The sequence below is a fragment of the Castor canadensis genome, chromosome 4 (genome assembly GCF_047511655.1).
Source record: "Castor canadensis chromosome 4, mCasCan1.hap1v2, whole genome shotgun sequence".
In the NCBI taxonomy this organism is placed as follows: domain Eukaryota; kingdom Metazoa; phylum Chordata; class Mammalia; order Rodentia; family Castoridae; genus Castor; species Castor canadensis.
The window spans coordinates 75,803,070-75,826,643 of NC_133389.1; the positions used below are offsets into that span (position 1 = coordinate 75,803,070).

The 23,574-nt window shown below is 49.6% G+C and overlaps 1 protein-coding gene across 1 annotated transcript in view; it reads right to left on the reverse strand.

The window, feature by feature from the left end:
- Myo7b (myosin VIIB) overlaps nucleotides 1-23,574 on the reverse strand; it is an 86,372-nt gene that overhangs the window by 6,668 nt on the left and 56,130 nt on the right. Inside the window, exons 19-35 of the mRNA XM_074070464.1 lie at nucleotides 22,802-22,896; nucleotides 20,532-20,616; nucleotides 19,066-19,284; nucleotides 17,705-17,875; nucleotides 16,956-17,165; nucleotides 16,628-16,795; nucleotides 14,341-14,418; nucleotides 14,062-14,189; nucleotides 9,507-9,633; nucleotides 7,506-7,625; nucleotides 6,295-6,468; nucleotides 5,373-5,600; nucleotides 4,090-4,257; nucleotides 2,352-2,469; nucleotides 2,140-2,266; nucleotides 1,134-1,297; nucleotides 195-376 (exon numbers count right to left, since the gene is read on the reverse strand). Of these exons, the coding sequence (XP_073926565.1) occupies nucleotides 195-376; nucleotides 1,134-1,297; nucleotides 2,140-2,266; nucleotides 2,352-2,469; nucleotides 4,090-4,257; nucleotides 5,373-5,600; nucleotides 6,295-6,468; nucleotides 7,506-7,625; nucleotides 9,507-9,633; nucleotides 14,062-14,189; nucleotides 14,341-14,418; nucleotides 16,628-16,795; nucleotides 16,956-17,165; nucleotides 17,705-17,875; nucleotides 19,066-19,284; nucleotides 20,532-20,616; nucleotides 22,802-22,896 (2,562 nt within the window). The remainder of the gene's footprint in view (nucleotides 1-194; nucleotides 377-1,133; nucleotides 1,298-2,139; nucleotides 2,267-2,351; nucleotides 2,470-4,089; nucleotides 4,258-5,372; nucleotides 5,601-6,294; nucleotides 6,469-7,505; nucleotides 7,626-9,506; nucleotides 9,634-14,061; nucleotides 14,190-14,340; nucleotides 14,419-16,627; nucleotides 16,796-16,955; nucleotides 17,166-17,704; nucleotides 17,876-19,065; nucleotides 19,285-20,531; nucleotides 20,617-22,801; nucleotides 22,897-23,574) is intronic.

Here is a 23,574-nt window from a genome sequence, read left to right on the forward strand (position 1 = left end):
TGCGGTGCCCAGTTCACTGTCACTTCCAGGGATTACAGGAACTGGTAGAGCTCCCTGGTGCCAGGTGGCTCTCCAAGCCCTCTCTGAGGTGTGGTGCAGGCTGCTGAGTTAGACCCCAGGCTGGCTGCCCCAGGCTGGCTGCCCCAGGCTGGCACACAGTGTCTCAGCTGGGCAGAGGTGAGCATGCAACATACCAGCAACTTGGCGGAGGGCTTGACAAGTGTAGGGATGGCATAGAGACAGGCTGTGGGCACCAACCCCGTCTTGCCCGTCCTATCGTTCTGGCCCATGGTCCAGTTCTCAGAGGCCAGCAGCCCCTGATTCTTGGTCAGGATCAACAAGTCTCCTTTCTTGAAGGGCAGGAGAGTAACATCATCTGCAAGTCCACGTCACACATGTGGGGATAAAAAATGCCACATTTGCTAAGGGCGGTGCAGGGGTCCAGGGCTGTGCTGGCCTTTTAAGGATTTTCTGCTTTTACAGATGAGGAAACTGAGGCTCAGAGTTGTGGACTAATGGCTACTCTGTGGTGCTGGAATTGGATCTTCAGTGACAATACCTCCTGTGGTGATTGTGAGGACTAATGGCATGACAGGGTGACACAGTCTGGGCTGATTCTTCTCCCTGCCAGAAGAGCCCTCACAGCCCCTTCCTCTGTACTGGTGAGCCCCTCTGAAGCCCTGCCCACACCTCTACATTCATCATCCATGATGCCTGCCAACTGGTCTGTTGGACTGAGGTCCTGGGCCCAGCCACGCACCCCATCAGCCACAGGCTACAGCTCAGTTCTTGCTGGAATGCTGGCTTTTTGGGAAGCTGAGAACAAGGCTGAGCTTGTGTGATCCTGGGTGAGCCACTTTCTGCCCTAAGCCAGGTGCCCTATGTATAAAATGGGAAACTGAGGTGGCTTTGGGGATGGTGGTCAACCCCCTCCAGGTGGGGATCAGCCTTGCCCATCATTATGTAAGCAAAAGTGGCCTTGGAGAGGTTGAGACCACTGCAAATAGGGGCCAAGAGAAGGGAAGACCTTGCTCAAAGCCAACCTTCTCCTTCACCCTCTGTTCAAGTCCTGGAGCCCTGCTCTGTGCCACATGGCTACCCTCCCTGGGCCCTCCCATGCAGTGAGCGAGCACCTGTGGCCTTCCTGTCCTGAAGTGCCATGGCAAACACGGACCTCTCCTTCAGCCCTCCCAGAAATAGGGCCACCAGCTCAGCAATGGACACACAGCTGGGGGTCATGAACTCGTACTCTTCATACAGTGTGGATAGCAGCAGTCTCTGCCCACCTGGGGCCTCCCTGAGGGGACAAAGGGTGCAACATGATCAGAAACCTCCTCAGTCCTCCCTCATTTTAGCCTCCAATGACCTCAGAGAAAAAGAACAGCCCCTCCAGGGCCACTGGCAGAGTAGGGTTGAGCTCAGTTTTGGTCCAAGTCCCACACACCTCTGCAGGAGGTGGGCGAGTGTCCTCAGAAGCAGTGGGTGACACGTGGGTTTGCTGTGGGCAGGGAACAAGACAGTTGGGGGTCTCGGATACCACAGAGAGGTTGAGAGCTGAGAAAAGGCACTGGCTCCACTACAGGCTCTCTGGGATGCTGTGTGCTTCAGGTTACTCTCTGCAGTTTGGGTAATACCTTGGGGGCTTCATGTCATGCAGGGAAGTGCCCTGCACAGTCAGTCTCAGTCATGCCACACTGCAGTGTACTTTAAACCTTGGGCCACTCTGGCAGAACAAAGGAAGAGCTACCCAAAGAGTTCAGAAGAGTGTCCAGTAGATAAGAGCTATGGAGAGCCACTGGGATGGGGTTTCAGAGGCCCAGCTCCCTGGATGGCCACACCTCACACTGCCCTAGTCCCTGCCTTTCCCTCTCCTCTCCAAGACCACACACAGCATCTGCATGGCCAGTTCTTGCCCAAGAAGGCAAGGAGATTGCTAAGTGCTAGAGAGGCTGGCAGGCTGCCACGCCTTTCCAGGTGGGTCAGGGTTTCAGAGCAGCTGATGGGGCAGTGCTGAGGCACAGATGGGGTACTTAACAGGCAGTGAGGGTTGGCACAGAGTGGGGGTTTCCACGTCCAGTGGCTGCTGCACATGTTGATCCTTGTCCCTCTACCCCAGCCCAGCTACCAGTGACAACATACCTGTTGGTCATCAGGCCCATGATCTCTGGGAAGGACAGTTCCAGCAGCGTCCTCTCCCGCTGGTCCAGGAAGTACAGTCCCTTCCAGTTTACAGCCAAGATTAGCTGTGTCTTGGGGAGTCGGGGGCCTGGCCAGAGGAGACCACAGAGTGAAGGCTGGGCTGGTCCAGGGTGCCTGACCAACCTCTGCCCCACCCCATCAGATGTTGTTACCAGAGAGTGTGGTGACTTCAAAGAGCCGGGAAAAGAGCAGAGGCCACTGCAGGCGTGCGTTGTCCACCACCTGCTCCTGCACAGCCAGTGGTGCAGCTCGCGTCTGAGTGTATGGGGCCTGCAGAGGGACCCAGGTGTCACCTCCACCACCCAGCTTCCATAGGTAATCCCTTGCCCCGTGCTCAAGGTGATTACTCAGCCTCTACTTAACATGTGCCAGAGTCTGGCAAGACATGCTCCTGGGATGGACTGGGGACAGGCCCAGCCCTATTGGACCCTGGGGGAGAACCAGTTAGAAGGTGTTCTGAGAAGGGCAGAAGGCCTTTGCCTCGTTAGCATCAGGATGCAGAGGCTGAGGGTCCACAGAAGGCTCCGCATGTCTGGGGCCTTGTGTCTGCATGTCCCAGCTTCTGTTTTTTGATGGTTTGGATCTTAAATGTCCCCCAAAGGCCATGTGTTGAGGCTTGGCTGCCAGCCTGTGGTGTTATTGGGGGTGGGGGTGAAACCCTTGATAGGTGAGGTCTAGAAAATTAAGTCATTGGGACTGTGCCTTGGAAGTAGATATTGGGAACTAACCTCTTCCTCTCTTTGCTTCCTGGCTGCCATGAGGTGAGCAGCTTTGCTCCAATACATGCTTCCTGCCATGATATTCTGCCTCACCACAGGCCCAAAAAACAATGGATCCACGTGGCCATGGACTAAGACCTCTGAAATTCTGAGCCAAAAGAAAACTTTCCTCCTTTTAAGTTGATTATCTCAGGCATTTTGTCACAGCAAATGAAAGCTGACTAACACAGGCTTGCTCTTACAAGGCTCTTGCATGCCTGCAGGTCTGCGTCTTGCATGAATGAGGATCATCTTGCTGTGTGTCCCTGGGTCCCGGATACCCCTCTGTCTTTCTTCTCTGGAGTTCTTCTGCATACCTGGGAGCCTTTTTCAGGGACCTTTGTCTCCACCATCCCCTCTAGTTCCTTCCTCCCTCTGGCTTGTCTCTTTCCCTTCTTTACCTTCTTCTGTCTTTGTTGCACTGTGTCTGTAACTGAGCTTTCTTTTCTCTGTTTGTTGGAACAAATGTCATTTCTCTTGTTCCCACTTTAAAAAGAGGCTGGATGATAGTCACATGTGGCTTTGGAGATGCAAATGAGTACATCATGTGTGAAGGGTGATTTGGCTACATGCAACATGTATCAAACATTTAGGATGTCCACACCCTCTGACACAGGAGTTCCCATGTGCTTGGTGAGGGGATACCGAGAGACTGGGGGATGAGAAGGGGAGACCCTGAGGACAGGTCTGGCACAGTGACAACAGCATGGTCAGCAGTCAGCAGCTGTGATGGCCTCTGTTGTTGAGAGGCCTGAGCCAGGCAGATTCTGTAGTATACACTAGTTTAAGACCAAGCAGCCAACTTGGAAGGAGGAAGGCAGGTGGCTGGAGCCTGTGATAAGAGATGAACTGAAGATGTCTGTTTAAAAATTAAGAGTCAGGGAGAGGGCTGAGTGCATGGCTCAATTGGAGAAGTGCCTGCCTAGCAAGCTTGAGGCCCTGAATTCAAACCCCAGTACTGCAAAACAAACAAACAAACACACACACCCCCAAAACCAGTAAGGGCTATATCTGTCAGGTTTAAGCTTCCTGTTTTCCAGCATTGGGGGCTTGAAGGGGAGGGAATCCACCCCCTTTCCACACCCAGAGCCCCCACCATCCTGAAGCAGAGCCCAGGCTGCTACAGACCAACCTTGGCATGGGCAGTGATGACGAGGTTAGCCCACTTCTCTGGGGACTTGGTCTTGTACAGTTTGGAGGGGATGCAGCTGGGAAGCAGCTCCTGGATATCCTTGCTCCCTACTGAGGTGCCAAGCTGTATGTAGCAGTGCTGAGCCAGCAGTTCCACCAGCTCTTCCTCCTGCACGACCAGGGCACAGTGCAGCCGTGAGGGGAGGTGAGTGAGAGCCCACCCTACCCCATGATGCCCTCATCCTGTTGCCCACTTCTGCCCTAGGGTATGGCGTGACCAGCAGCTCAGGCAGGACCAGGAAGCAGAAGCAGCCATTCTGTTTTACATATCCACTAGACAGAACCTGTCCTTCCCCAGCAAACTGCCATGTGCCCAGGCTGGGTCTCGCTGCTCCTGTTGACAGCAGAGAGTTCCAGGCAACTTTGGCTTCCTCAGGCTTCCTCTCCCTGAGGATGGGGGCCTCCTCTCTGAGTCCCAGGAAGAGCCCCGCCATTGCTGCATTGAGTGGGGTGTAGGCAGATAAGGCCTTCATCTTGCCTTAGCACAGTCTTCCCTTGCCAAGAGAGCCCAGTGGCTGCCCTGCAGGGTCCTGCAAGGACTCAGTTCTGCAGGATCCTGTACAAGGCACCTGTGGCCCAGCATGGCAAGGATCCCAGCCACCCATTCTCTCTGGGAAATTAAAGCATCACACAGCCCTGTGGCCCATGCTGCTTGTGGCCCAGGCCCACAAGCCTCTTGACTTGGTTCAGGGATGTTTGCATGGTTGCTTCCACAACTTCAGTTGCACTGTTACCCTCCTCTACCCTCAGTTATTACAATCACCCTGTAAAGAACTACTGGCACCCTGTGCATTCTGGATGCAGGCTTAAGGCTTGGGGAGGTGACAGGATTTCCCAAGGTCATGTTGCCAGGGAGATGTAGAATGAGACTTGAACTCAGGCAACTGGGCTCCAAGGTCCAGGTCCTGCTGCTCCACAAGCAGTTGCTATGGGAGGCCTGGAGCAGGTCGGGGGGTCTCCCTGCCTGCCACTGCTGGCAATAAAGGCCCAGATGCCAGCGCAGGCTGTGACCCAAGGGAAGAAGAAATGGAGGCCTGGCCTGGAAGAGACAGCTGTGCCCAGTGGAGGAGGCCTTGGACTTGCTAGATGTGACCACCTTCCCTTCTCTGCCCTCCTCCTCCTCCCTGCCATAGTCCACACTGCCTCTGGTATTGGCTGGTTCATCCCCTGATGGCCACAGCCCAAGGTGACCCTGGAATGTGGATCTTTCTTAGACCCCCTTACCTTCTCGAACCTGTACTCGCCAGACCAGACTCCATGGAGGACTTGGTGGTAAATCAGCTCAGTGCTCACAGGGTCCTCCCGGGAATCATGCCAGGGTGTGAAGAATTCCTTCCGGAAGTAGACACGCCAGGGTGACTGGCGCTGGCTCTCACCCCTCTCCTGGGCCAGCTGTTCACACTGGGCCACAGCATCCATCAGGTGGTCTCGGCCACTGCCCAGGGACCAGAACTAAGGCCAGAATTGGAGATAGCAAAAGTGAGCCCTGTGCTGTGTTCCCCAGGGGATACCCACCCTCAGCTCCAGTATGTGCAGAACAGGGACTGGGACTTTGGAGACCAGTGTGGGCTGAGTGGACACTGCTGAGTCTACTGGGATACCTGAAGGGCTCTCTCCCTACCCGTCATTCCTCCCAAACATGCCTCCCTCCCTGCTTCTCCTCCCCAAGGAGGTAGAGCTTGACACTGATGGTGTGAGTTGGCCATGCACCTCAGCTGCTGATTGGTTTGAGTGTACTTGAGTCTGAGGATGAGGGCCCCTGGTGGGTGGTAGCAGGGTTCAGGTATGCCAGTATCTGTCTGCTGTAGCAGTGTGAGGGAGACTGGAGCTGGATGCTAGCATGAGCTCCCAGGGATGGCAGGAAGTGACAAGGAGTGCCTGGGTCCTGTCTGTGGCCCAGGCACAGCTGTTGGGCTTAGTATGTGAGCACACAGACAGGGAACAGGCTGCCTGATGTGAGGCATTTCTGGTGTGTGTGTGTTTATGCACATGCATGCATGCGTGTGTGCATATCTGCGTGCATGTGTCTGGCAGCTGGGCAGGCAGGTGGTGGCCAGGCTGACTAGATATGAAGGCTCCAGTTTCAAGATGCTCTGTCCCAGGTGTGTGAAGAAGGCAGGTAATGGATGGGACACCTGTTCATTACCTTATCATACACAGCAACCTGGAGGGAGAAGCCCAGTTGGTCACAGAGGCCCTGCTTTTGGGCAATGTGCGCGCAGATTTCCCATGATGTAGAGGCTGAGTCGACAGTGATGGTCAGGCTCTCTCCAGTCACCAAGATGACTTGGATGGGGATGTGCTTCTTGGACTTAACAGCCTGGGGACAGATGAAGACTCAGAGCCCTCCAGCTTAGAGGACCCTGGGCTCAGGTGCCCTGGAGCCCAGAACTCTTGGATGGGAGGCTGCCCCTACCTTCTCTCTCAACTTCCCCTGCCTGCCCATCCTCATGGGATCCTGACGGTGGGGCCTTCAGAAGCCCCATGGTTGTCTGTGGCTCAGTACAGAGTTACTAAGTTCAGGCCCACAGTCAGCCATGGTGAGATCAGTGCTCCTGGTGCACGCCTGGCGATGTTCATCTCAGCAACCCCCTGGCTGCAGCCTGTGGGCTGTAATAGTCCCACTTTCAGATGTGGATCCTGACATTGCTGAGGTTTTGTGACTCAGGCTCACACAATAGTTCTGGGTCCTGAGGTTCCTTGTGTGACACTGAATATTCAGTTGTCACAAGTTCACCTGCAGTTCCAGGGCTCATGTAAGGGAGTTCCCATGGACTTGGGAAGTTGGGTGAGAACAAGAAGTATTCTGGGTGGCCAGAGGTGACCCACAGCTCCCAGTATAGGGAGCCACAGGGCCATGGGGTGAGCACCCTTTAAACTTGGGGTCAGAGCTGAGGGTTGAGCCAGGGCTAGGTGTGTGCCCTCCACCCTTGCTGTTCAGAATGATCTTTTCTAAAGACATTGTGAGAATATATTGATGTCACAGGTACAAAACAGGTGGAGGTGGCACTTGCTCCCAACAGCAGTGCCACCAAAGAGGACAACTTGGGCCTGACCACTACCTTCTTGACAAATGCAAATTGGGAGGTGTAACACTGGGAGTAATTACTCATCCACACTGTAATGCTAATGAGCACTCTACTTTCCCCTTCAGCTAGGAGGGTGCAGAGGAATGTGCATTTAGAGGTAGGAAGAGGAGCTCTAAAACCTGGGGGCCTCACAGGGACAACTGGCACAGAGGCGATTTGGAGGAGGTGGAGGAACACCCAGGACAAATTCATCCCCAGCTGTGCTTCAAGAGCCACGGGGACCACACCACCCACTTTCTCCTCGTCTCCCATCTCTGCTAGCCCTTACCTGCAGCTCCAACCAGGTGGGGGGCTCTGCACGCACCCCATTGGCATAGGTCCGCCGCAGGCGTTCTGCACAGAAGGGCCCATAGCTGACTGGTCCTTGATCAATGAAGTTCAGCAGATACTGGTGGGTGAGGAGGGGAGGGGAAGACACTCAGAATGGAGGCCAATCTCTACTTTTTGCCCTGACCGATTTTAATAATTGTCAACCTCAAGTCTGTAAAGGTGTGTTCAGACAGGCCCTTTCCGTTCACCATGAGAAGGAATATAAATTGGTACATATCGGAGGAGCAGTTTGGTGATACATTTTGAGTGCCTTGTCTTAAAGTATGCATGCTATCTGACCCACTAATTTGAACCTATCCTAAAGGCAAACATGCATTTTTGGACTGGTGTCTATGGTGACGACTACAGGACGATGGACCCTAAATGTCTATCAACAAGTTCAATACCTTCTGGAATATCTGGGCATGGAAGCTGGTGTTTGGGAAGTTCATTCCAGGAGATAATACAGTGGAGACAAGGACGTGAAAAATCCAGGAGTGTCCAGAGGCACCTGCACACCCATGTTTATTGCGGCACTATTCACAATAGCCAAGTTATGGAAACAGCCAAGATGCCCCAGCACTGACGAATGGATTAAGAAAATGTGGTATCTATACACAATGGAATTCTATGCAGCCATGAAGAAGAACGAAATGTTATCATTCGCTGGTAAATGGATGGAATTGGAGAACATCATTCTGAGTGAGGTTAGCCTGGCTCAAAAAACCAAAAATTGTATGTTCTCCCTCATATGTGGACATTAGATCAAGGGCAAACACAACAAGGGGACTGGACTATGAGCACATGATAAAAGCGAGAGCACACAAGGGAGGGGTGAGGATAGGTAAGACACCTAAAAAACTAGCTAGCATTTGTTGCCCTTAATGCAGAGAAACTAAAGCAGATACCTTAAAGCAATTGAGGCCAATAGGAAAAGGGGAACAGGTACTAGAGAAAAGGTTAGATCAAAAAGAATTAACCTAGAAGGTAACACCCACGCACAGGAAATCAATGTGAGTCAATGCCCTGTATAGCTATCCTTATCTCAACCAGCAAAACCCCTTGTTCCTTCCTATTATTGCTTATACTCTCTCTACAACAAAATTAGAGATAAGGGCAAAATAGTTTCTGCTGGGTATTGGGGGGGGGAACGGGAGGGGGCGGAGTGGGTGGTAAGGGAGGGGGTGGGGGCAGGGGGGAGAAATGAACCAAGCCTTGTATTCACATATGAATAATAAAAGAAAAATGAAGAAAAAAAAAATCCAGGAGTGTCAATGTCCAATATACGTTTGACAAGATGTGTGGAAAATGTTTTTATCTCACAGGGGAAAGGTTTACTGGTATTGGGAGTGGCCCAATGCCCAGGACAGATGGCCAGGGTGACCTTGTTCCCGTGTGCTTGAGTTTTCTGTATGACCACAAGTATGACACCATAACACCACAAGAGGATGGAAGAAAATATTAATGAAAGTTACCTCTGTGCATGGTCATGACTTTTATTTTTGTTTTAGATTTCTAGGTTCCCACCTTATTTTTATCACAACCTAAAGTATATTAAGGCAGCTAAACCTGGGGCCTCTAACACTTGGAAGTGCCTGTTATCCTTCCTTCATTTTTAGTTCTAAGGAGCAGAAAGAGGCCTGGCAGCCAGTCTCCTGGGATACCTGCCTTTTCAGGGCCCATTTTATCTGCCATCTCATTTTAGTCTTGAAGAGCCATCTGGGGCCTGAGACCAAGGGCAATGGCCCTACAGATTCTGGATAGGGATTGGAAGGAGACAGGTGTAAGCATCCTCTTTTACAGATGGGGAAACTGAAGTGTAGAGAGGCACAGGCATTCCTGGATATCAGCCCATAGGTGTAGCAAGATCCAGCCATGAACTGAGATTTCTGGACCTGCTCCAGAGCCCAGCCACTTCCTCCCCTTCTTCTTGCCCTGCCCCAATCCCAGCTCTCCCCACCTTCATGAACCTCTCCGAGGGTGGGAAGCAACCCAGACAGAGGCTGAGCAGGATCCAGCCCCGGGCCACACTGCTCATTTTGTAGTTCTCCGAGAGCTGCTTGCAGATCTGGCAGTAAATCTCATCCCTGAAAGACACAGACCACTGGGAGGGAAGGCTGGGAGCTGGCTCTGGGGGAGGAAAGAAATGGGGAGCCTGGGCACTCTTTATGCACCCTTGGGTGGGGATCCCCCTCCAGTGCTCAGGCCCCCTCCTCATGGCCAACAGCTGTGCCTGCCTGATGACCTGCCAGGGCTCTATGGCCCACACCCTCTAGCCCTGACTTCTTAGCTCATGGAGGTCCTACCCTCGAGCCTCCCTCCCAGGTATCTCACCCCTCAGGTCTTTGCTCCCTCCCTCACCCTTCTGCCCTCACACTCTTGCCCCTATGCTATTGCTTGGCCTTTTCTCCATGGTTCTGTTCCTTTATCTAAACTCACTTATTTGAAATGATACTGCTTTCTCTGTCTGGGGCCCTGAATATTCCCTGAATATGCCAGCCCTTCCAGTGAAGAGAGAAAAGTGGGGACTTCATGGACCACCCTTCAACCTCACCTCCAGAAATGTCCCATTCCAACAGGCTTCTGAGTCCCTTCTCTCTCTTCTCTTTTTGAGGGGCTTGCTTGGGTCCTTTCCCAAGAACTCGAACCTCTATTATCTTATAAAGGATCCCATTAATCCCTTAAGCAAAACATATTCAGAAGCCAGCCTCTTCCTCCTAACACTCAGTGGTAAATGTTTATCAACTAACTCTCTTGAGGGAAAAGCCCACATTCATTGCACTTGCCGATTTTATTATTTGGCAGTACTGAGGATTTGAACTCAGGGCCTCATGCTTGCTAAACTGGCACTCTACTACTGAGCCACTCCACCAGCTTCTTTTAAGAGATAGGGTCTTGTGAACTATTTGCTGGGGCTGGCTTCAAACCATTTTTCTCCTGATCTCTGCCTTCTGAGTAGCTAGGATTACAGGCTTGAGCCACTGGTGCCTAGCCCCAATTTCTGTAGTGTAGATGTTCCCACCAAGGCCAGCTTCAAGCCGGCAACATGCTATTTCTGAATACAGAGTTGGGAAGAGATGTGTGCAACTGGCTCAGGAAAACTGGTGTCACCTCCAGCACACTCCTCCTTCCACAGTCTCCAGGTATCACCATCAACCATTCACCCCAACTGAAAACCTGGGAGTCATCCTAGGCTACTTTCCTCCCTCCATTCTCCAAATCCAATCAGCGGCCATGTTCTGCCCTCTGTCTCCTGGGTGTGTTTTTCCTCTCCACCTCTGTTACTTGAGCCATTCCTCATCAGCTCTCTGGACCTCTGCTGCAGCCCCTCCTGCCTTCCATGTCATTGCTAGAGAAAGGAGCTTCTGGAAGTCACATGTGGTCATGGTCCTTTCCTGCTTAATCTTTTCCTCCATTGCTCTTAGGATTGAATCCAGACACCATGCTCCAGTCGTGAAAAACTGCTTAGAACTCCAGACCATTTGAGCTATTTCAGGGCTCTGTGACCTTCTGCCTGGTGAACACCCCTCCTTTTTTCCACCTTGCTTGGTCCTGGCAGGCATTAAGACTGCTCCTTCTTGGTGGCCTGCTGGACCCGAATAGAGCCCCATCTGACCATCTACTCTTGTAGTGGGTTTCCTGATCCTCTCATGCTTCCTGCCATGTTCTGGATAAGTATCCCTCAAAGCTTATGTGTTAAAGGCTTGGTCATCAGTCTGCAGTGCTATTTAAGAGGTGGATGGAACCTTTAGGAGGCAGAAAATGGGAGAAAGTTAGGTCATTGGAGGCTGGCCAATTGAAGAGAATATTGGGACTCTGGTCCCTTTCTGCCTCTCTCTTTACGTCCCAGCAGCTGTGAGGTATACAACTTTCTCTGGCACATGCTTTCACCACAGACCCAAAGGCATCAGTGCCAAGTGATATGGACTGAAACTATGATCCAAATAAACCCTTCTTCCTTATAATTTGACTATCTTAGGTATACTGTCATAGTAATGGAAAGCTGACTAACTCACTTCTCAACTAAAGGGTGAGTTCCTTGAGGACAGAGAGCATATTTTGTTTATCTTAGCATCTCCAGTCCTTAGCCAGGGCTTCACACTGAGCAGGTACTTACTTAGTGTGTGTCAAACATGTGACAGCTGGGTGCAGGTGGTTCATGCCTATAATCCTAGCTATTGGGAGACTGAGATTGGGAGGATTGTGATTTGAGGCCAGCATGGGCAAATAGTTTGCAAGGCCCCCATCTCCAAAATAACCAGAGCAAAATGGGCTGGAGTTATGGCTCAAGTGGTAGAGCACCTGCTTTGCAAGTGTGCATCTCTGAGTTCAAACTCAGGGAATGGAGCATTTACTTTGCTCCAGAATGTGGTTAAGACTCTAGAGCCAAGGATAGATGGATAGTAATATCTAACATGTGAAAGAAAAATATTTTTGTAAGATTTATTAAACAATGGCACAGCCAGTCCAGCCATTATGCCACCTCTATCTTACACAAGGAAAAGTGACGCTTGGAAGTCACTTCATGTGTGTAGAGAGATCTGAGCTCATTTTTTTCTATATACATGTGATGAGGGAATGAGGGGGACCCCAAGAGAACTGCCAGTAGAAATAGAGGCTGACTACCAGAGATGAAGCCCATCTCATTCTCCATCTGAGACATGCTGAGCCCCACAATCCTTTCATACTGAGTGCTCAAATGGAGCATGGTGACAGAAGTGTTGCCACATCTTGTCCTGCTTCCTGTGGAGTTGAGAACTTCCATGAAAAAGAGACTAAAGGTGACTTCTTTCTGGACAATTTTGAGCCCATCTTGATGGGCAAGGTGGAGAGGGATGAGTCAAGGGTTGGAGACCACACCTGTGTTGTGCAGTGAGGCACGTGAATTTTCTGTTGACGATGGGGGTGCCATGGAAGGAGGTATCATGATGAGATCCCACACAAGGAGGACCCTGCAGCCCATTACTTCAGAGGACCCCAGCAGCAAAAGGCTGTGCAATGTTCCCCTGGGAACTGAAGTCATCAGGAACTCTTAAGACATAAGAGAGGCGTCAGCACTCACTGGGTGCCAGCACTATATGGGATTGCCTGGAGGAGGTATCTGAAGACCCATGGTGCACCTCATTTGGACGTAGATTTCATATTTCTGCTACATTGGAGAGAATGGTTGCTGGTAAGGATTATCATGGGACCAACTAAATTAGAAGACTTGTTGGTAAGTCTTATTGACTTAAAGAACCAGAGAACAGAGGTTGGAGTACCTAGAGAAAGAGAGTCTTAAATTTTGCATATAAAATCTTCTTAGATCTTTGGATGGTCCTTATCTATGCATGAGATAAGGTAGACTCTAGGCAAACTAGCTAAGGCTAAAATAACTAAATGGGGGTCATTAAATGCCTCTGTTCAGGATTGGGGAGAGAGAGTTTGAATTCAGCCAAATTAACTGCTTTCCAAAACAAAGAAGCCCAACATCCTTTGAAAGAAAACAACAGAATTCAGAGTCTCTAATTAAATCATCCTCAATGTCCAGGATACAATCCAAAATTACCAGACTTATGGGGAAACAGGAGACTACGACCATCCTTCAGAGACCTGCAGTCAATGGAGACTGACTCCACTATGATTCAGATGTTAAATTTGCAGAACAGGTTTAAAAATTACTATGACTATGCTCAAGTACATGAAGGAAACTACACTCACAGCAAACGAACAGACAGGAAATCTTGGCAGAGGAGTAGAAATATTAAAAAAAAAAACCAAGAAAACTATAATAATATAATGTAACTAAAATGAATACATCTGAAATAAAAAAAATCTTATTGAATGGGTATCACAGCAGATTAGAGAAGACAAAGATAGTTTCTGTGAATTTGAAGACAGATCAACAGAAACTATTCAATCTAAAGAACAGAGAGAAAAGATGAACAGACTCTCTGGGACCTGAAGGCAAATAGCAAAATGTTTCATATGGCAGAATTAGAGTTTGGAGGGGCTGTGAGCAAAGGGAGAGGGAGAGGAAGAAAGAGAGAATGAGAGGTGATGGAGGGACGAAGGGAGGGTATTTGAAAAAATAACGGACAACATTTCCCCAAATTTGGTTAAAATAATAAAATACGCAAACCCGTAAAACACAGAAGTGTGTCTCTTAAAATAGCAAACATTTAAAAATTTATATGAAACTTAATTCCTGTAAATCAAGTTGCATATATATGTACATAACCAAGGAATCAAGAACTTGCTTATTTACAGGACCCTGCACTAAAATCTGTCCTGAAATGAGTCCCCAGCCATAATGAAATTGTTTTCCTAAAAACTCCTGAGTTGTGTTAATGCAGAGCAAGTACTGAACTTGGTGGCAATAGCCATCTGCCGTACTGAGACATAGCCTGCAGTCCCCAGGCCAGGGAGCGAAGAGAGGAAGGTGTCTTGACAGCAGGTGAGACAGCTGTGGCCATGGGCTGAGAGCTAAAGGGGTACCCAGTGTTCTGAACAGGGGAGTGGGAGTGAGGACTGACCTGAGGCCAGGCCGCAGGATGGCATAGCCCACGATGAAGTGCACCTTCTCCAAGTTGGACATAGGTCGGTCTGAGATGGGGCCATCAGGGTCAAATGTCTCCTCTCCAATGGTCAGTTGCTTGGCCACCTTGAAGTCAAAGATGGCTGTCAGGACAGCTGTAATTCTCCCCATTTGCCAAAGAGGAAACTGACACGGGGATGGAAGCGATCACCTGGAACCCTGCAGTAGGCTGGCACAGAGCTGGGAGCAGACTGTATGCCCTGGCTTTGGGGCTCACCTGACCAGTGATCCTGGAGGACCTCTTCAGCTTCATGGAGGAGATATCCTTGGTCCCTCTGCCCTTGAGGCTCTGTCTCTGTGGAAGGAGACGGTTACCAGGAGAATGAAAGCCTGATCAGTCCCTCAATGCTTCTGACACTACATCCATTTAGAGTGGAGCCAGAGCCCTTGTCACTCAGCCATGTCTTGGTCCAGTTTACAAAGCCAGGGGGAGGGTTTTGTACCAGCCACGCAGATATGTTGGTCTTCTTAGGTAGAGGCTGCATCTTGTCATAATGGTGTCATCATGAACATTTGCTGCTGAAATCAGAGCTCAAGTGTGGGACTGGGCTTCAGTTGGAATCAGCCCAGGGCCAGGGCCGAGCACTACCTCTGGCTCTGGTAAAGCTGGTTTTTGGTATGCAGACTAAGTGTGAAACACTAGCTGGCAAGTTCTGGGATGGAGGGCTAGACTTGCACAGCCCACTGCTGTGAGTGGGCCACAGGCAGGTACTTAACAGAATCTCAGGAAGGAAAACCTGAGATCTGACTTCTAGGAGCCAGTCCTCTGTCACTGTGTCCACCTTGCAGGGATGCAGCATGGCTAGACTGCCTTCCAGAGTCCCTTTCTTGGGCATTGCCAGCCTCCAAGGTGACATCCAGTGATCCAGGCCTTCTGACATTCCTGACCTATGTTTTTCTTACCCTAAAAGACATGTGACTTTCAAGACTTGACATTGGATCTTCCTTCTTGGATTACGAACACTGGGGGAAGCCATGTTGTGCGGATGCTCAAGTAGAGGAGAGGCCCACGTGGCAAGGAAATGAGGCCTTCCTCCAACAGCCATGTAAATGTGCCACTTTGGGAGTGGATCCAAGTCAAGCCTTCAGATGACTCCAGCCCTAGATGAAGGCTTGACAGCAATTTTGTGAGAGACCCTGTATCATTACTAACAATCCAAGCCACTCCTGACCCTCAGAGAAATGAATGTGTGCTCTCTTAAGATGCTATATCAGAGTGGAGGGTAACTTGTTACACAGCAATAGATAACTGATGTACGATAACTGATGTACTCGGCGCTTATGCCTTCAGAAATCAGAGAGATAGGGCCTGGGTCCAGAACTGCGTTGACAGTGCAGTCAGGGCTGCAGACTCCCTTAGACTGATCTGTAGTGAGTCTGCACACAGGACTTCATAGGTATCTGAACTGAGTTACCTGATGCTTGGGGCACTCCTGGGCTCTTGTGGCAGGTGGGCCCAAGTGCTGTCACTGTCGTGTAATTCCTTTGGACTGTTCTTGACTAGTCCTACTAAGATTACCACATGAAACTATGGCTTAGGAAGGACCTATGGCCAAAAATGAATGTGAGTTGATCTTTCCTTAGAAAGATTAGAGGGCAGAGTAGAACATAGATCAAGAACTTGGTTTTTGCACCTAAAAAACTAGCTAGCATTTGTTGCCCTTAACGCAGAGAAACTAAAGCAGATACCTTAAAAGCAACTGAGGCCAATAGGAAAAGGGGACCAGGAACTAGAGAAAAGGTTAGATCAAAAAGAATGAACCTAGAAGGCAACACCCACGCACAGGAAATCAATGAGAGTCAATGCCCTGTATAGCTATCCTTATCTCAACCAGCAAAAACCCTTGTTCCTTCCTATTATTGCTTATACTCTCTCTACAACAAAATTAGAAATAACGACAAAATAGTTTCTGCTGGGTATTGAGGGGGGGAAGGGAGGGGGCGGAGTGGGTGGTAAGGGAGGGGGTGGGGGCAGGGGGGAGAAATGACCCAAGCCTTGTATACACATATGAATAATAAAAGAAAAAAATAAATTAATTAAAAAAAAAAAGAACTCGGTCTTTGAATTCAGAAGAATAGGTTCAAAGCCAGCTCTAACTGGGATTTGCGGGGAAGTCATTTCACTTCTGTTTCATTAGCTTTAGATAAACATAATAATCCCTACCTTAACGGGATGTCTCAGCTGGGCACTAAACAAAGAGGGGCAACCAGCACACAGCAGGTTGTTAGTCAATATCAGTATCTGTTGTTATTGTTGTATGTATTCGAATTCGGTTCAAGTCAAACCCAATATTGAGAGTCCAGAGAATCCTGTCAGTGTCCAGGGTGCCATCCTTGATTCATAAATTCTCAAGTGTGATTCAAACTGAAAACACCCAGGTGTCCTGGCTTGTGGGTTTAGTGGGTGAAGCTGCAGAGAGGGCTCCAGGTCTGTATCTCCATCCCTCCCAGCTTCCTGAGGCCCAGGCCCTGGTGCACACCTGCCTGTTGCCCTGACCACATACCTGTGCAGATCTACCATGCTCTGGAGCCCTGGTGCTGCTCTCCTTGCCCAGTCTGTCATGGATCTGCCGCATCACCGAGCTGCCACTCAGGCTGTTCCTGGCATATAGCATGGGCTCCGGAAGGTCACCCATGAACCTCAGGATGATGTTCCACACGGCCAGGGCGGCCTGGGGAATGAGACAGAGGTCCTGGCTAGAACCCAGAGCCAAATACTAGGGACCACAGTTACCCAGGCCTCTGCCTTGTTCCCTTGTAACCACAGCTCAGACTCTAGACTCTGGCTGAGGGGTGGTCTGAGACACTAGAAACCAGAGAACAAATGGGTACCTCATAGTCGATGTCATTCTCATGGTAGAGCAGCGGATAGCGGAGGGGCTGCCGGATATGTGTGTGGCTGGCTGATTTCTGGAAGTAAGTCACAGCAAACTTCGGGAAGGTGTACTGGGAGAGGCCATCCATGTCCTCCATCGTTTCCTCCATCATGGGAACTGTGTCCAGGTCAATCTCAGGCAGTTTCTGGGTCTTTGCTTCCAGATCCTGAAGGGGCCAGTGAGGAAGGACATGGGTCTTGTGAATAAGAGTCAAGCTGTCAGCCAGTTGCCAGGGGACTGAGTAGTGCCAGGGCAAAGAGCCTGAGAAGGGCCCAGCTGCAGAGGCATCTGTCTGCTCCCTGGTGTCAGAGACCTCTCCCACTTTCCACACTTGGTGGGCTACCATACCCTCCCCTGCTCTCTACACTGTCCCCAGCCCTTCTCCTCAGTCCTTCTACTATCCTCTCCGCCTCTCAACACAGCTACACACCAGCAGCCCTGAGACTCCAAAGACACCTGGGAGGTGCTGCCTGCCTGAAGGCCCTACTGCTACCACTCTCACAGAAAAGACTCTTGGTCGCAGGGGAAAACACGTGAGGCCTGGCTCCAAAGGGTTTGGCTGTGAGAACCAGTCATGCTTTGTGCATGACTGCCCAGGCTGTAGAACACACTTGGCCACTTACTCTGGCAGCTTCTCCAGGAGTCAAGAGGTTGACTGAGGTCCAGGTCCGGATAGGGCCTCCCATTCCCACCTGGCTGTCTTACCTCAAAGCGTGTCGGAGCTGGGCCCTCCTGGCCCCCAATCAAGGATGGGAGGAAGCCGAACACTCTCTCCACCATCTCCGTGTCATTGACAGTGTCGTAGATGGACTTGCGCTTCTTGTCAGGGAAAGCACTTTGTCTCTTCTGTTCTTCAGCTGTGATGACCAGAGGTCCCTGCATATAACCCACAGGGAGAAGATGATCCACAGATCTCTGCCTACCCTCATAAGCAAGCACTTCCCAGAAGCCAAGTCAACCTTGTCCTGCTGTCATTTGTCCAAATCAACCTATTTTGCTCTAAAATAATACATTTTAACAGCTAGGATGAGAAGAGATCAGCCAGCTAGAGCTTTCCTTTCCTGATGATAATCAAGCCAGCTAGCTTGAGGCATCACCACAAACTTCCAAGATCCAGACCCCAGCTGCAAACCCACTACTCAGGCCAACTTGGTCCCTTCATTTACAAGGCACCAAGGGCAGATCCGTAGGCCCTGGACTAACTAATGCACAAGTCAGAGCTCTTTGCAGCCAGGCTGGACTCACCTGGGTACAAATCATGCTGCTGACTTGTTTCAGGGTCTATTCTCTCACTTGTCCTGCTCATTGTACTGGTAGTTTGTGTGGTAGACACGATTTTCATCCATGGAGCAGGCGTACATGTCATCCCACCCCCTTTGCCTCGTCATGATTCCCAGAGGAGCCAAGTTCAACCTGAGGTTGAGTCTTAGGTACCTCATGGAGGCAATAGGCTCCTGCAAGGCTGAGATTTCAAAATGCAGGGGTATGCATCTTGTCCTTCTGCTGCTCCCTGTCCTCTCAGCTTCCCTGACACTCCATGGCTGTCCTTGCTGCTTCTCTTTCCCTTGTGTTGTCATGCCTTTACAACCTTGCTTCACTCTCCTCCATGGAACACTGGCCTCCCACAGCTCATCTGGCTCAGATTTCCTGCCTCTCCAGGAGACTGAGCACCCCTGCTGGGAAATCATCCCAAGGCTAAGAGGAGGGGACCAAGGAATTCCAGGTATAAGGCTGTCTTGCTAATCTGTTGCCTGTCCCACACTATCCCTGTGAGCGCCTGAGTGGTGGCTGTCTCTCCAAATGATGGCATGAGCCCTGCAGTGTAGATTATGGACAGAAAAGGAAAGGGGTCTCTTGTCTGTCTACATTGTAGCCCAGAAGGGGGTCTCCTAATTTGTTGTCTTGCTGTGTTCTTGAGTCATTGGAACACATTTAAACATCTTGGCTCAAGACTTCCCTAAAAGGGTTCTAGTGAGAGCTTTTCTTTTCTGCTCATTCTTCCCATTTGCCCTTTCCCACTTGCCCCTAGTCATCCCCACCTGCTTGACAGGCTGGTGACCACCTACATTGGCTTTCCGCTGCTGGAAGTTCCGCCGGGCAGCCATGCCCCTGGCATGTGCCTGGATGACTACCACTGCTTTCTTCTTGGCCTGGACTTGCTGGCGCACCAGGTAGCCCCTGCAGCGGGCCTGCAGCTGCACCATCCTCTGCCGCATGACCTGGAACTGCCTTGTTAGCAGGTGACCCCGGGCAATGGCCTGTAGGCGCTCGAAGCCCACTAGGACCTGCAGACAGGAGAGGGCACAGTGGCATTCCCCAGGAGACCTGGAAAGTTAGCTTTGCCGTCACCTGCTTCTCAGTATGTAGATGGTGCTACAATTATATACCATTAAGCATGAGCCTATTAAGTGAGTTATTACTTGCAACTTACTTAGAACAGTGCCTGCCATGTAAACAAGTGCTAAGGAAGCATTTATTAAATAGCATAAATAATAAAGTGGCCTCCTGGGGGGCATGGATGGAGAGAATTGGCATAGATTTCACATGGGTGATTGAACTCCAGAATCTTGCCTTTCATACCTGCCAGCCAAGTCTAATCACCTAGTTGAACAGAGGCTCCTGTGGGGAGGCCTGTGGCTGGCTCCTTCAAGCTAACCCTTCAGTGCATCTTTAAAATAGGAGAGTAAGAAATGGATGAATGTTCACTCTATGCTGGGCCACAGCAGTCCCTGAGCCCCTGTGTTGAGCCTGCTGGCATCTCAAAGACCAATGCCACGGGTCGATTAAGAATTTGGAAGTCACACGGACTCACAAACGCCTGCTGTACCACTTGCTATCTGTATGCTCTTAGGAGTCTACTGAACCCCTCTGGGCCTCAGTTCCTTGACTTATAGGGTGGTTTAGTATTTAATGAAATGATGCATGCAAACCAACAGGCTCCAAGTAGCCCTTCCATACTCAGCAGCTACCTCCATGGTCTTTGTAAGCAAGGAATGCAGACAGACCTGGGGCCACTTCTGGTGATGTGATGATTTTATATCACAACCACAGTCACAGACAAAGACAAGCAGTCAAGCGAGGCCCAACAGGTCACAGCCATGGTTGTTCTGCTCCACAGTTGAGCAGATACTCATTAGCTAGTGCCTGTCATTAGGAGAAAAATCAGGAAGAGGTGCTTGAAACAGAATAATCAATCCATTTACTTATTTTGTTGCCTGCAAGTTGAGAAAAATTAGTCATTATCTCATTTCAGAGCAGGACACCACAGCTGAGCTTTAGGAATGCCCAAAATTCTGCAGGAGAATGTTCTGAAACCCACAAACCATGGGGCGGGGCCTAAGACTATGCTAAGAAGAGAGTGGTGGTGGGGGTCTTGCTGATGTCTGATCATCTAAAATCTATATTCCATATCTATTAGGGTGGGACCCTTCTGCCTGAGATCTCGCGTTCAGAGAAATAAACCTTAATATTTTTCTTCTATTGACAGTTGTCTGCTGCTTCTGAAGGGCCACCTTCCTACCCTCTTTCTTACCAGCTTGAAATTCTTTCTGTTGCAGTGGCCTCGCCACCCAGCCTGAAGGGTAACAGCCGCCCGCCTCTGCCTCAGGAACTCCTTCCTAGAGGGGAAACACAAGCCAGAGGCATGTTATAACCTGACACTGTAAAGCCTTTGAGGGGTGGGGGACTGATTCAGGGGGGAAGGAGATGACAAAATGTTGGGAAAGATGAATCCATACAAGACTTTCTCAGAAGGCTTTAGAGACAGTCCAGTTTTTAAATATTCAAGAAATCCCTCCTCATCTCTCCTCACTCTACCAAGATCTGTGAAAGGATAAAACCTATTTCTGGCTTTTTAAATTTTGCTAGACCCTCCTCCTTTGGCCACTAGCCCAGGGCTGAACCCAAAAGAGAATCTGCAAGTTGGTCTCTAGACAGGTAGGGACAACTCCAGGTGAGGTTGACCCATGTAGATTTCTTCCCACTTCCAATACTTTTCTAGAGGACTTTCTTAGGTTTGGAGTAGTTCATTTCAGCCATATAAAAACCACCTGAATACCTTCAATACTTAGTGATGCCTGGGTCCCAGCCATTCCAATTAAATTAGAACTTCTGCTATTTGTCTAGAGTACACACACACACACACACACACACACACTCACAGAGTCAGTCCTCTGACTGTATACACAAGAATCTAGATTCAACCACTCACAGATTGAAAATATTCAAGCCAAGTGCCGGTGGCTTGCACATATAATCCTAGCTACCCAGGAGGTAGAGATCAGGAGGATAGAGATTCGAAGCCAGCCTGGGCAAATAGCACATGAGACCCTATCTTGAAAAAACCCATCACAAAAAAAGGTCTGGTAGAATGGCTCAAGGTTTAGGCCCTGAGTTCAAGTCCCAGTACTGCAAGAAAAAAATTGCATTTGTACTGTACCTGTACAGACTTGTCATTATTCCTTAAACAATACAGTATAACAGCTATTTACATTGTAGTAGGTATTATAAGTAATAAGGAGCCAGACATGGTGGCATAAATCTGTAATCTCAGCACTCAGGAGATTGAAGCAGGAGCATCATGAGTTTGAGGACAGCCTGGGCTACACAGAGAGTCTGAGGTTAGCCTAGGCTACAATATTCAGTTCCTGTGTCAAAAACAGAAGACAAACTGGGAATGGTGGTACACACCTGTAAGCCCAGCTACCTGGGAAGAAGAGATTGAGAAGATAAAGGTCTGAGGCTGGCCCTGGGCAAAAATGTGAGAACCTATCTGAAAAATAACCACAGCATGAAAAGGGTTGGGGTTGTGGCTCAAAGTGCTCTATGCCTGCATAGAAAGTGCAAAGCCTTGACTTCAGTTCCTAGTACCACCCAAAACAAAGCAAAACAAAACCACAAAGGCCAAAACCCAACCAAAAATAAGTAATCTAGAGATGATCTAAATTATATGAGAGAATGTACATAGATTATATTCCAATGTTATACCACTTTTTTTTTAATGTTTTTGAAACAGGGTCTCACTACACAGCCCAGGTTGGCCTTGAACTTGAGATCTTCCTGCCTCTGCCTCCTGAGAGTCAGAATTACAGGGGTGTATCCCTGCCCAATGTCGTTCTACAGCATGTAGAGGAACTATGTGAGAAAATTATATTACAAATGGGAGAGGGTAAATGACATAAAAGGAATTGAGTTTCTGTATTTCACTCAAAGTGGCAAAATGATCATTTTACTTTTTATAACAGATTTGTGTATATTAGATATTAGTACGTAATAAAGTAGACAATTATCTGCATACCTTTTTTCTTTCTTTTTCTGATATTTCTAGGCTAATCCAATTTATCTGTGAGTTTTCTCAAATCATCACAAATCTCCAAAACTCCAAATCTGCAGGTAAGTGGACCTATGCCGTTTAAACCTGTGTGGCCAAGGGTCAGCTAAGCTGGTTATGACATCACCAGGCGATACTAACCTGAGGACTACCGTGTCACGCAACGCACAGCCATAGTACAGTACTTTCTTACTGACCGGACAACTGTGCCAAGGGACTTTTTCTCTCTAACACCAAATTACCTCATAACCCATGTCCACATGCTATTTCAGATGAGTGGAGGGGAACATCAACATGTAATTGGGCTCATAGCTCATGTTTCTGGAGTGTTTTTGTTTTTCCAGACATTCTAATAATTCTTTGGCCAATACTAGCTACAATGTCCTTGGTCAGTAGGTCTTGAGCTTGTTTATCTCCCAGGCTGCCCCAGAGGACATGGTGGGCAGGTGTGGGAGCTTGGAGTGGGGTTGTACCTGTATCTGTAACCTCGCAGGACTCGCTGGATGCTGACTGCTGCTTTGTTCAGGGCCTGGCCCCTCTGAATCTCCAGCAGAGTGTCCTGATGATCCTGGGGCGGGGGTGATACCATTATATGGCTGTCCCACTCTCACCTCCAACACCCCTGCTAGGGCTCAGGCTCTAGAGGTGAGCGCCCCTCAGGCTTTTCCCACAAGGGCAAGCATTTGACCTGATGTGGCTCAGAGAGAGCTGCAACTACACACCCCATCCCAATCCCAAACTTCCCATTTCAGTTTTTTCTTCTTGCTAAGTCAATCTGGCAACCTTCACTTATACTCTGGGGAGTCCAAGTGTGGGGCACAAAATTTCCCTGAGGTTGCATTTTATCTCCCAAAACGCACGGGGCATTTGCATTCAACTATACAACGAACCCATGCTTGGTTCAATATCAAAATGCTTCCCATAACCTGTGAGAGGATTCATAGGATAAGAGGATGGGTTGTTGTCATCCTTGGGCATGACCCCAGCCTTTGATCCCTTTCCCTTCCCCCACCTGATCTCTACCCTGAGATGAGAGGCACAGTCCTGCCATCTTGAGCCTGGGAAGGCAGAGACTGTCCTTGTAGGGCACAGAGCAGCACAACCCAGTGGCAGGTGGGGAGGAGAGGCTGAGGGCTTGATGGCATTTCCCCACTACTCTAAGTCCAACCATGAGGAAGCCTCTTTGTGTGCCCTAGCAAGCACTGGCATACAGCTGGTCTGGACCCTGGCTGTGGCTTTCAGGAGC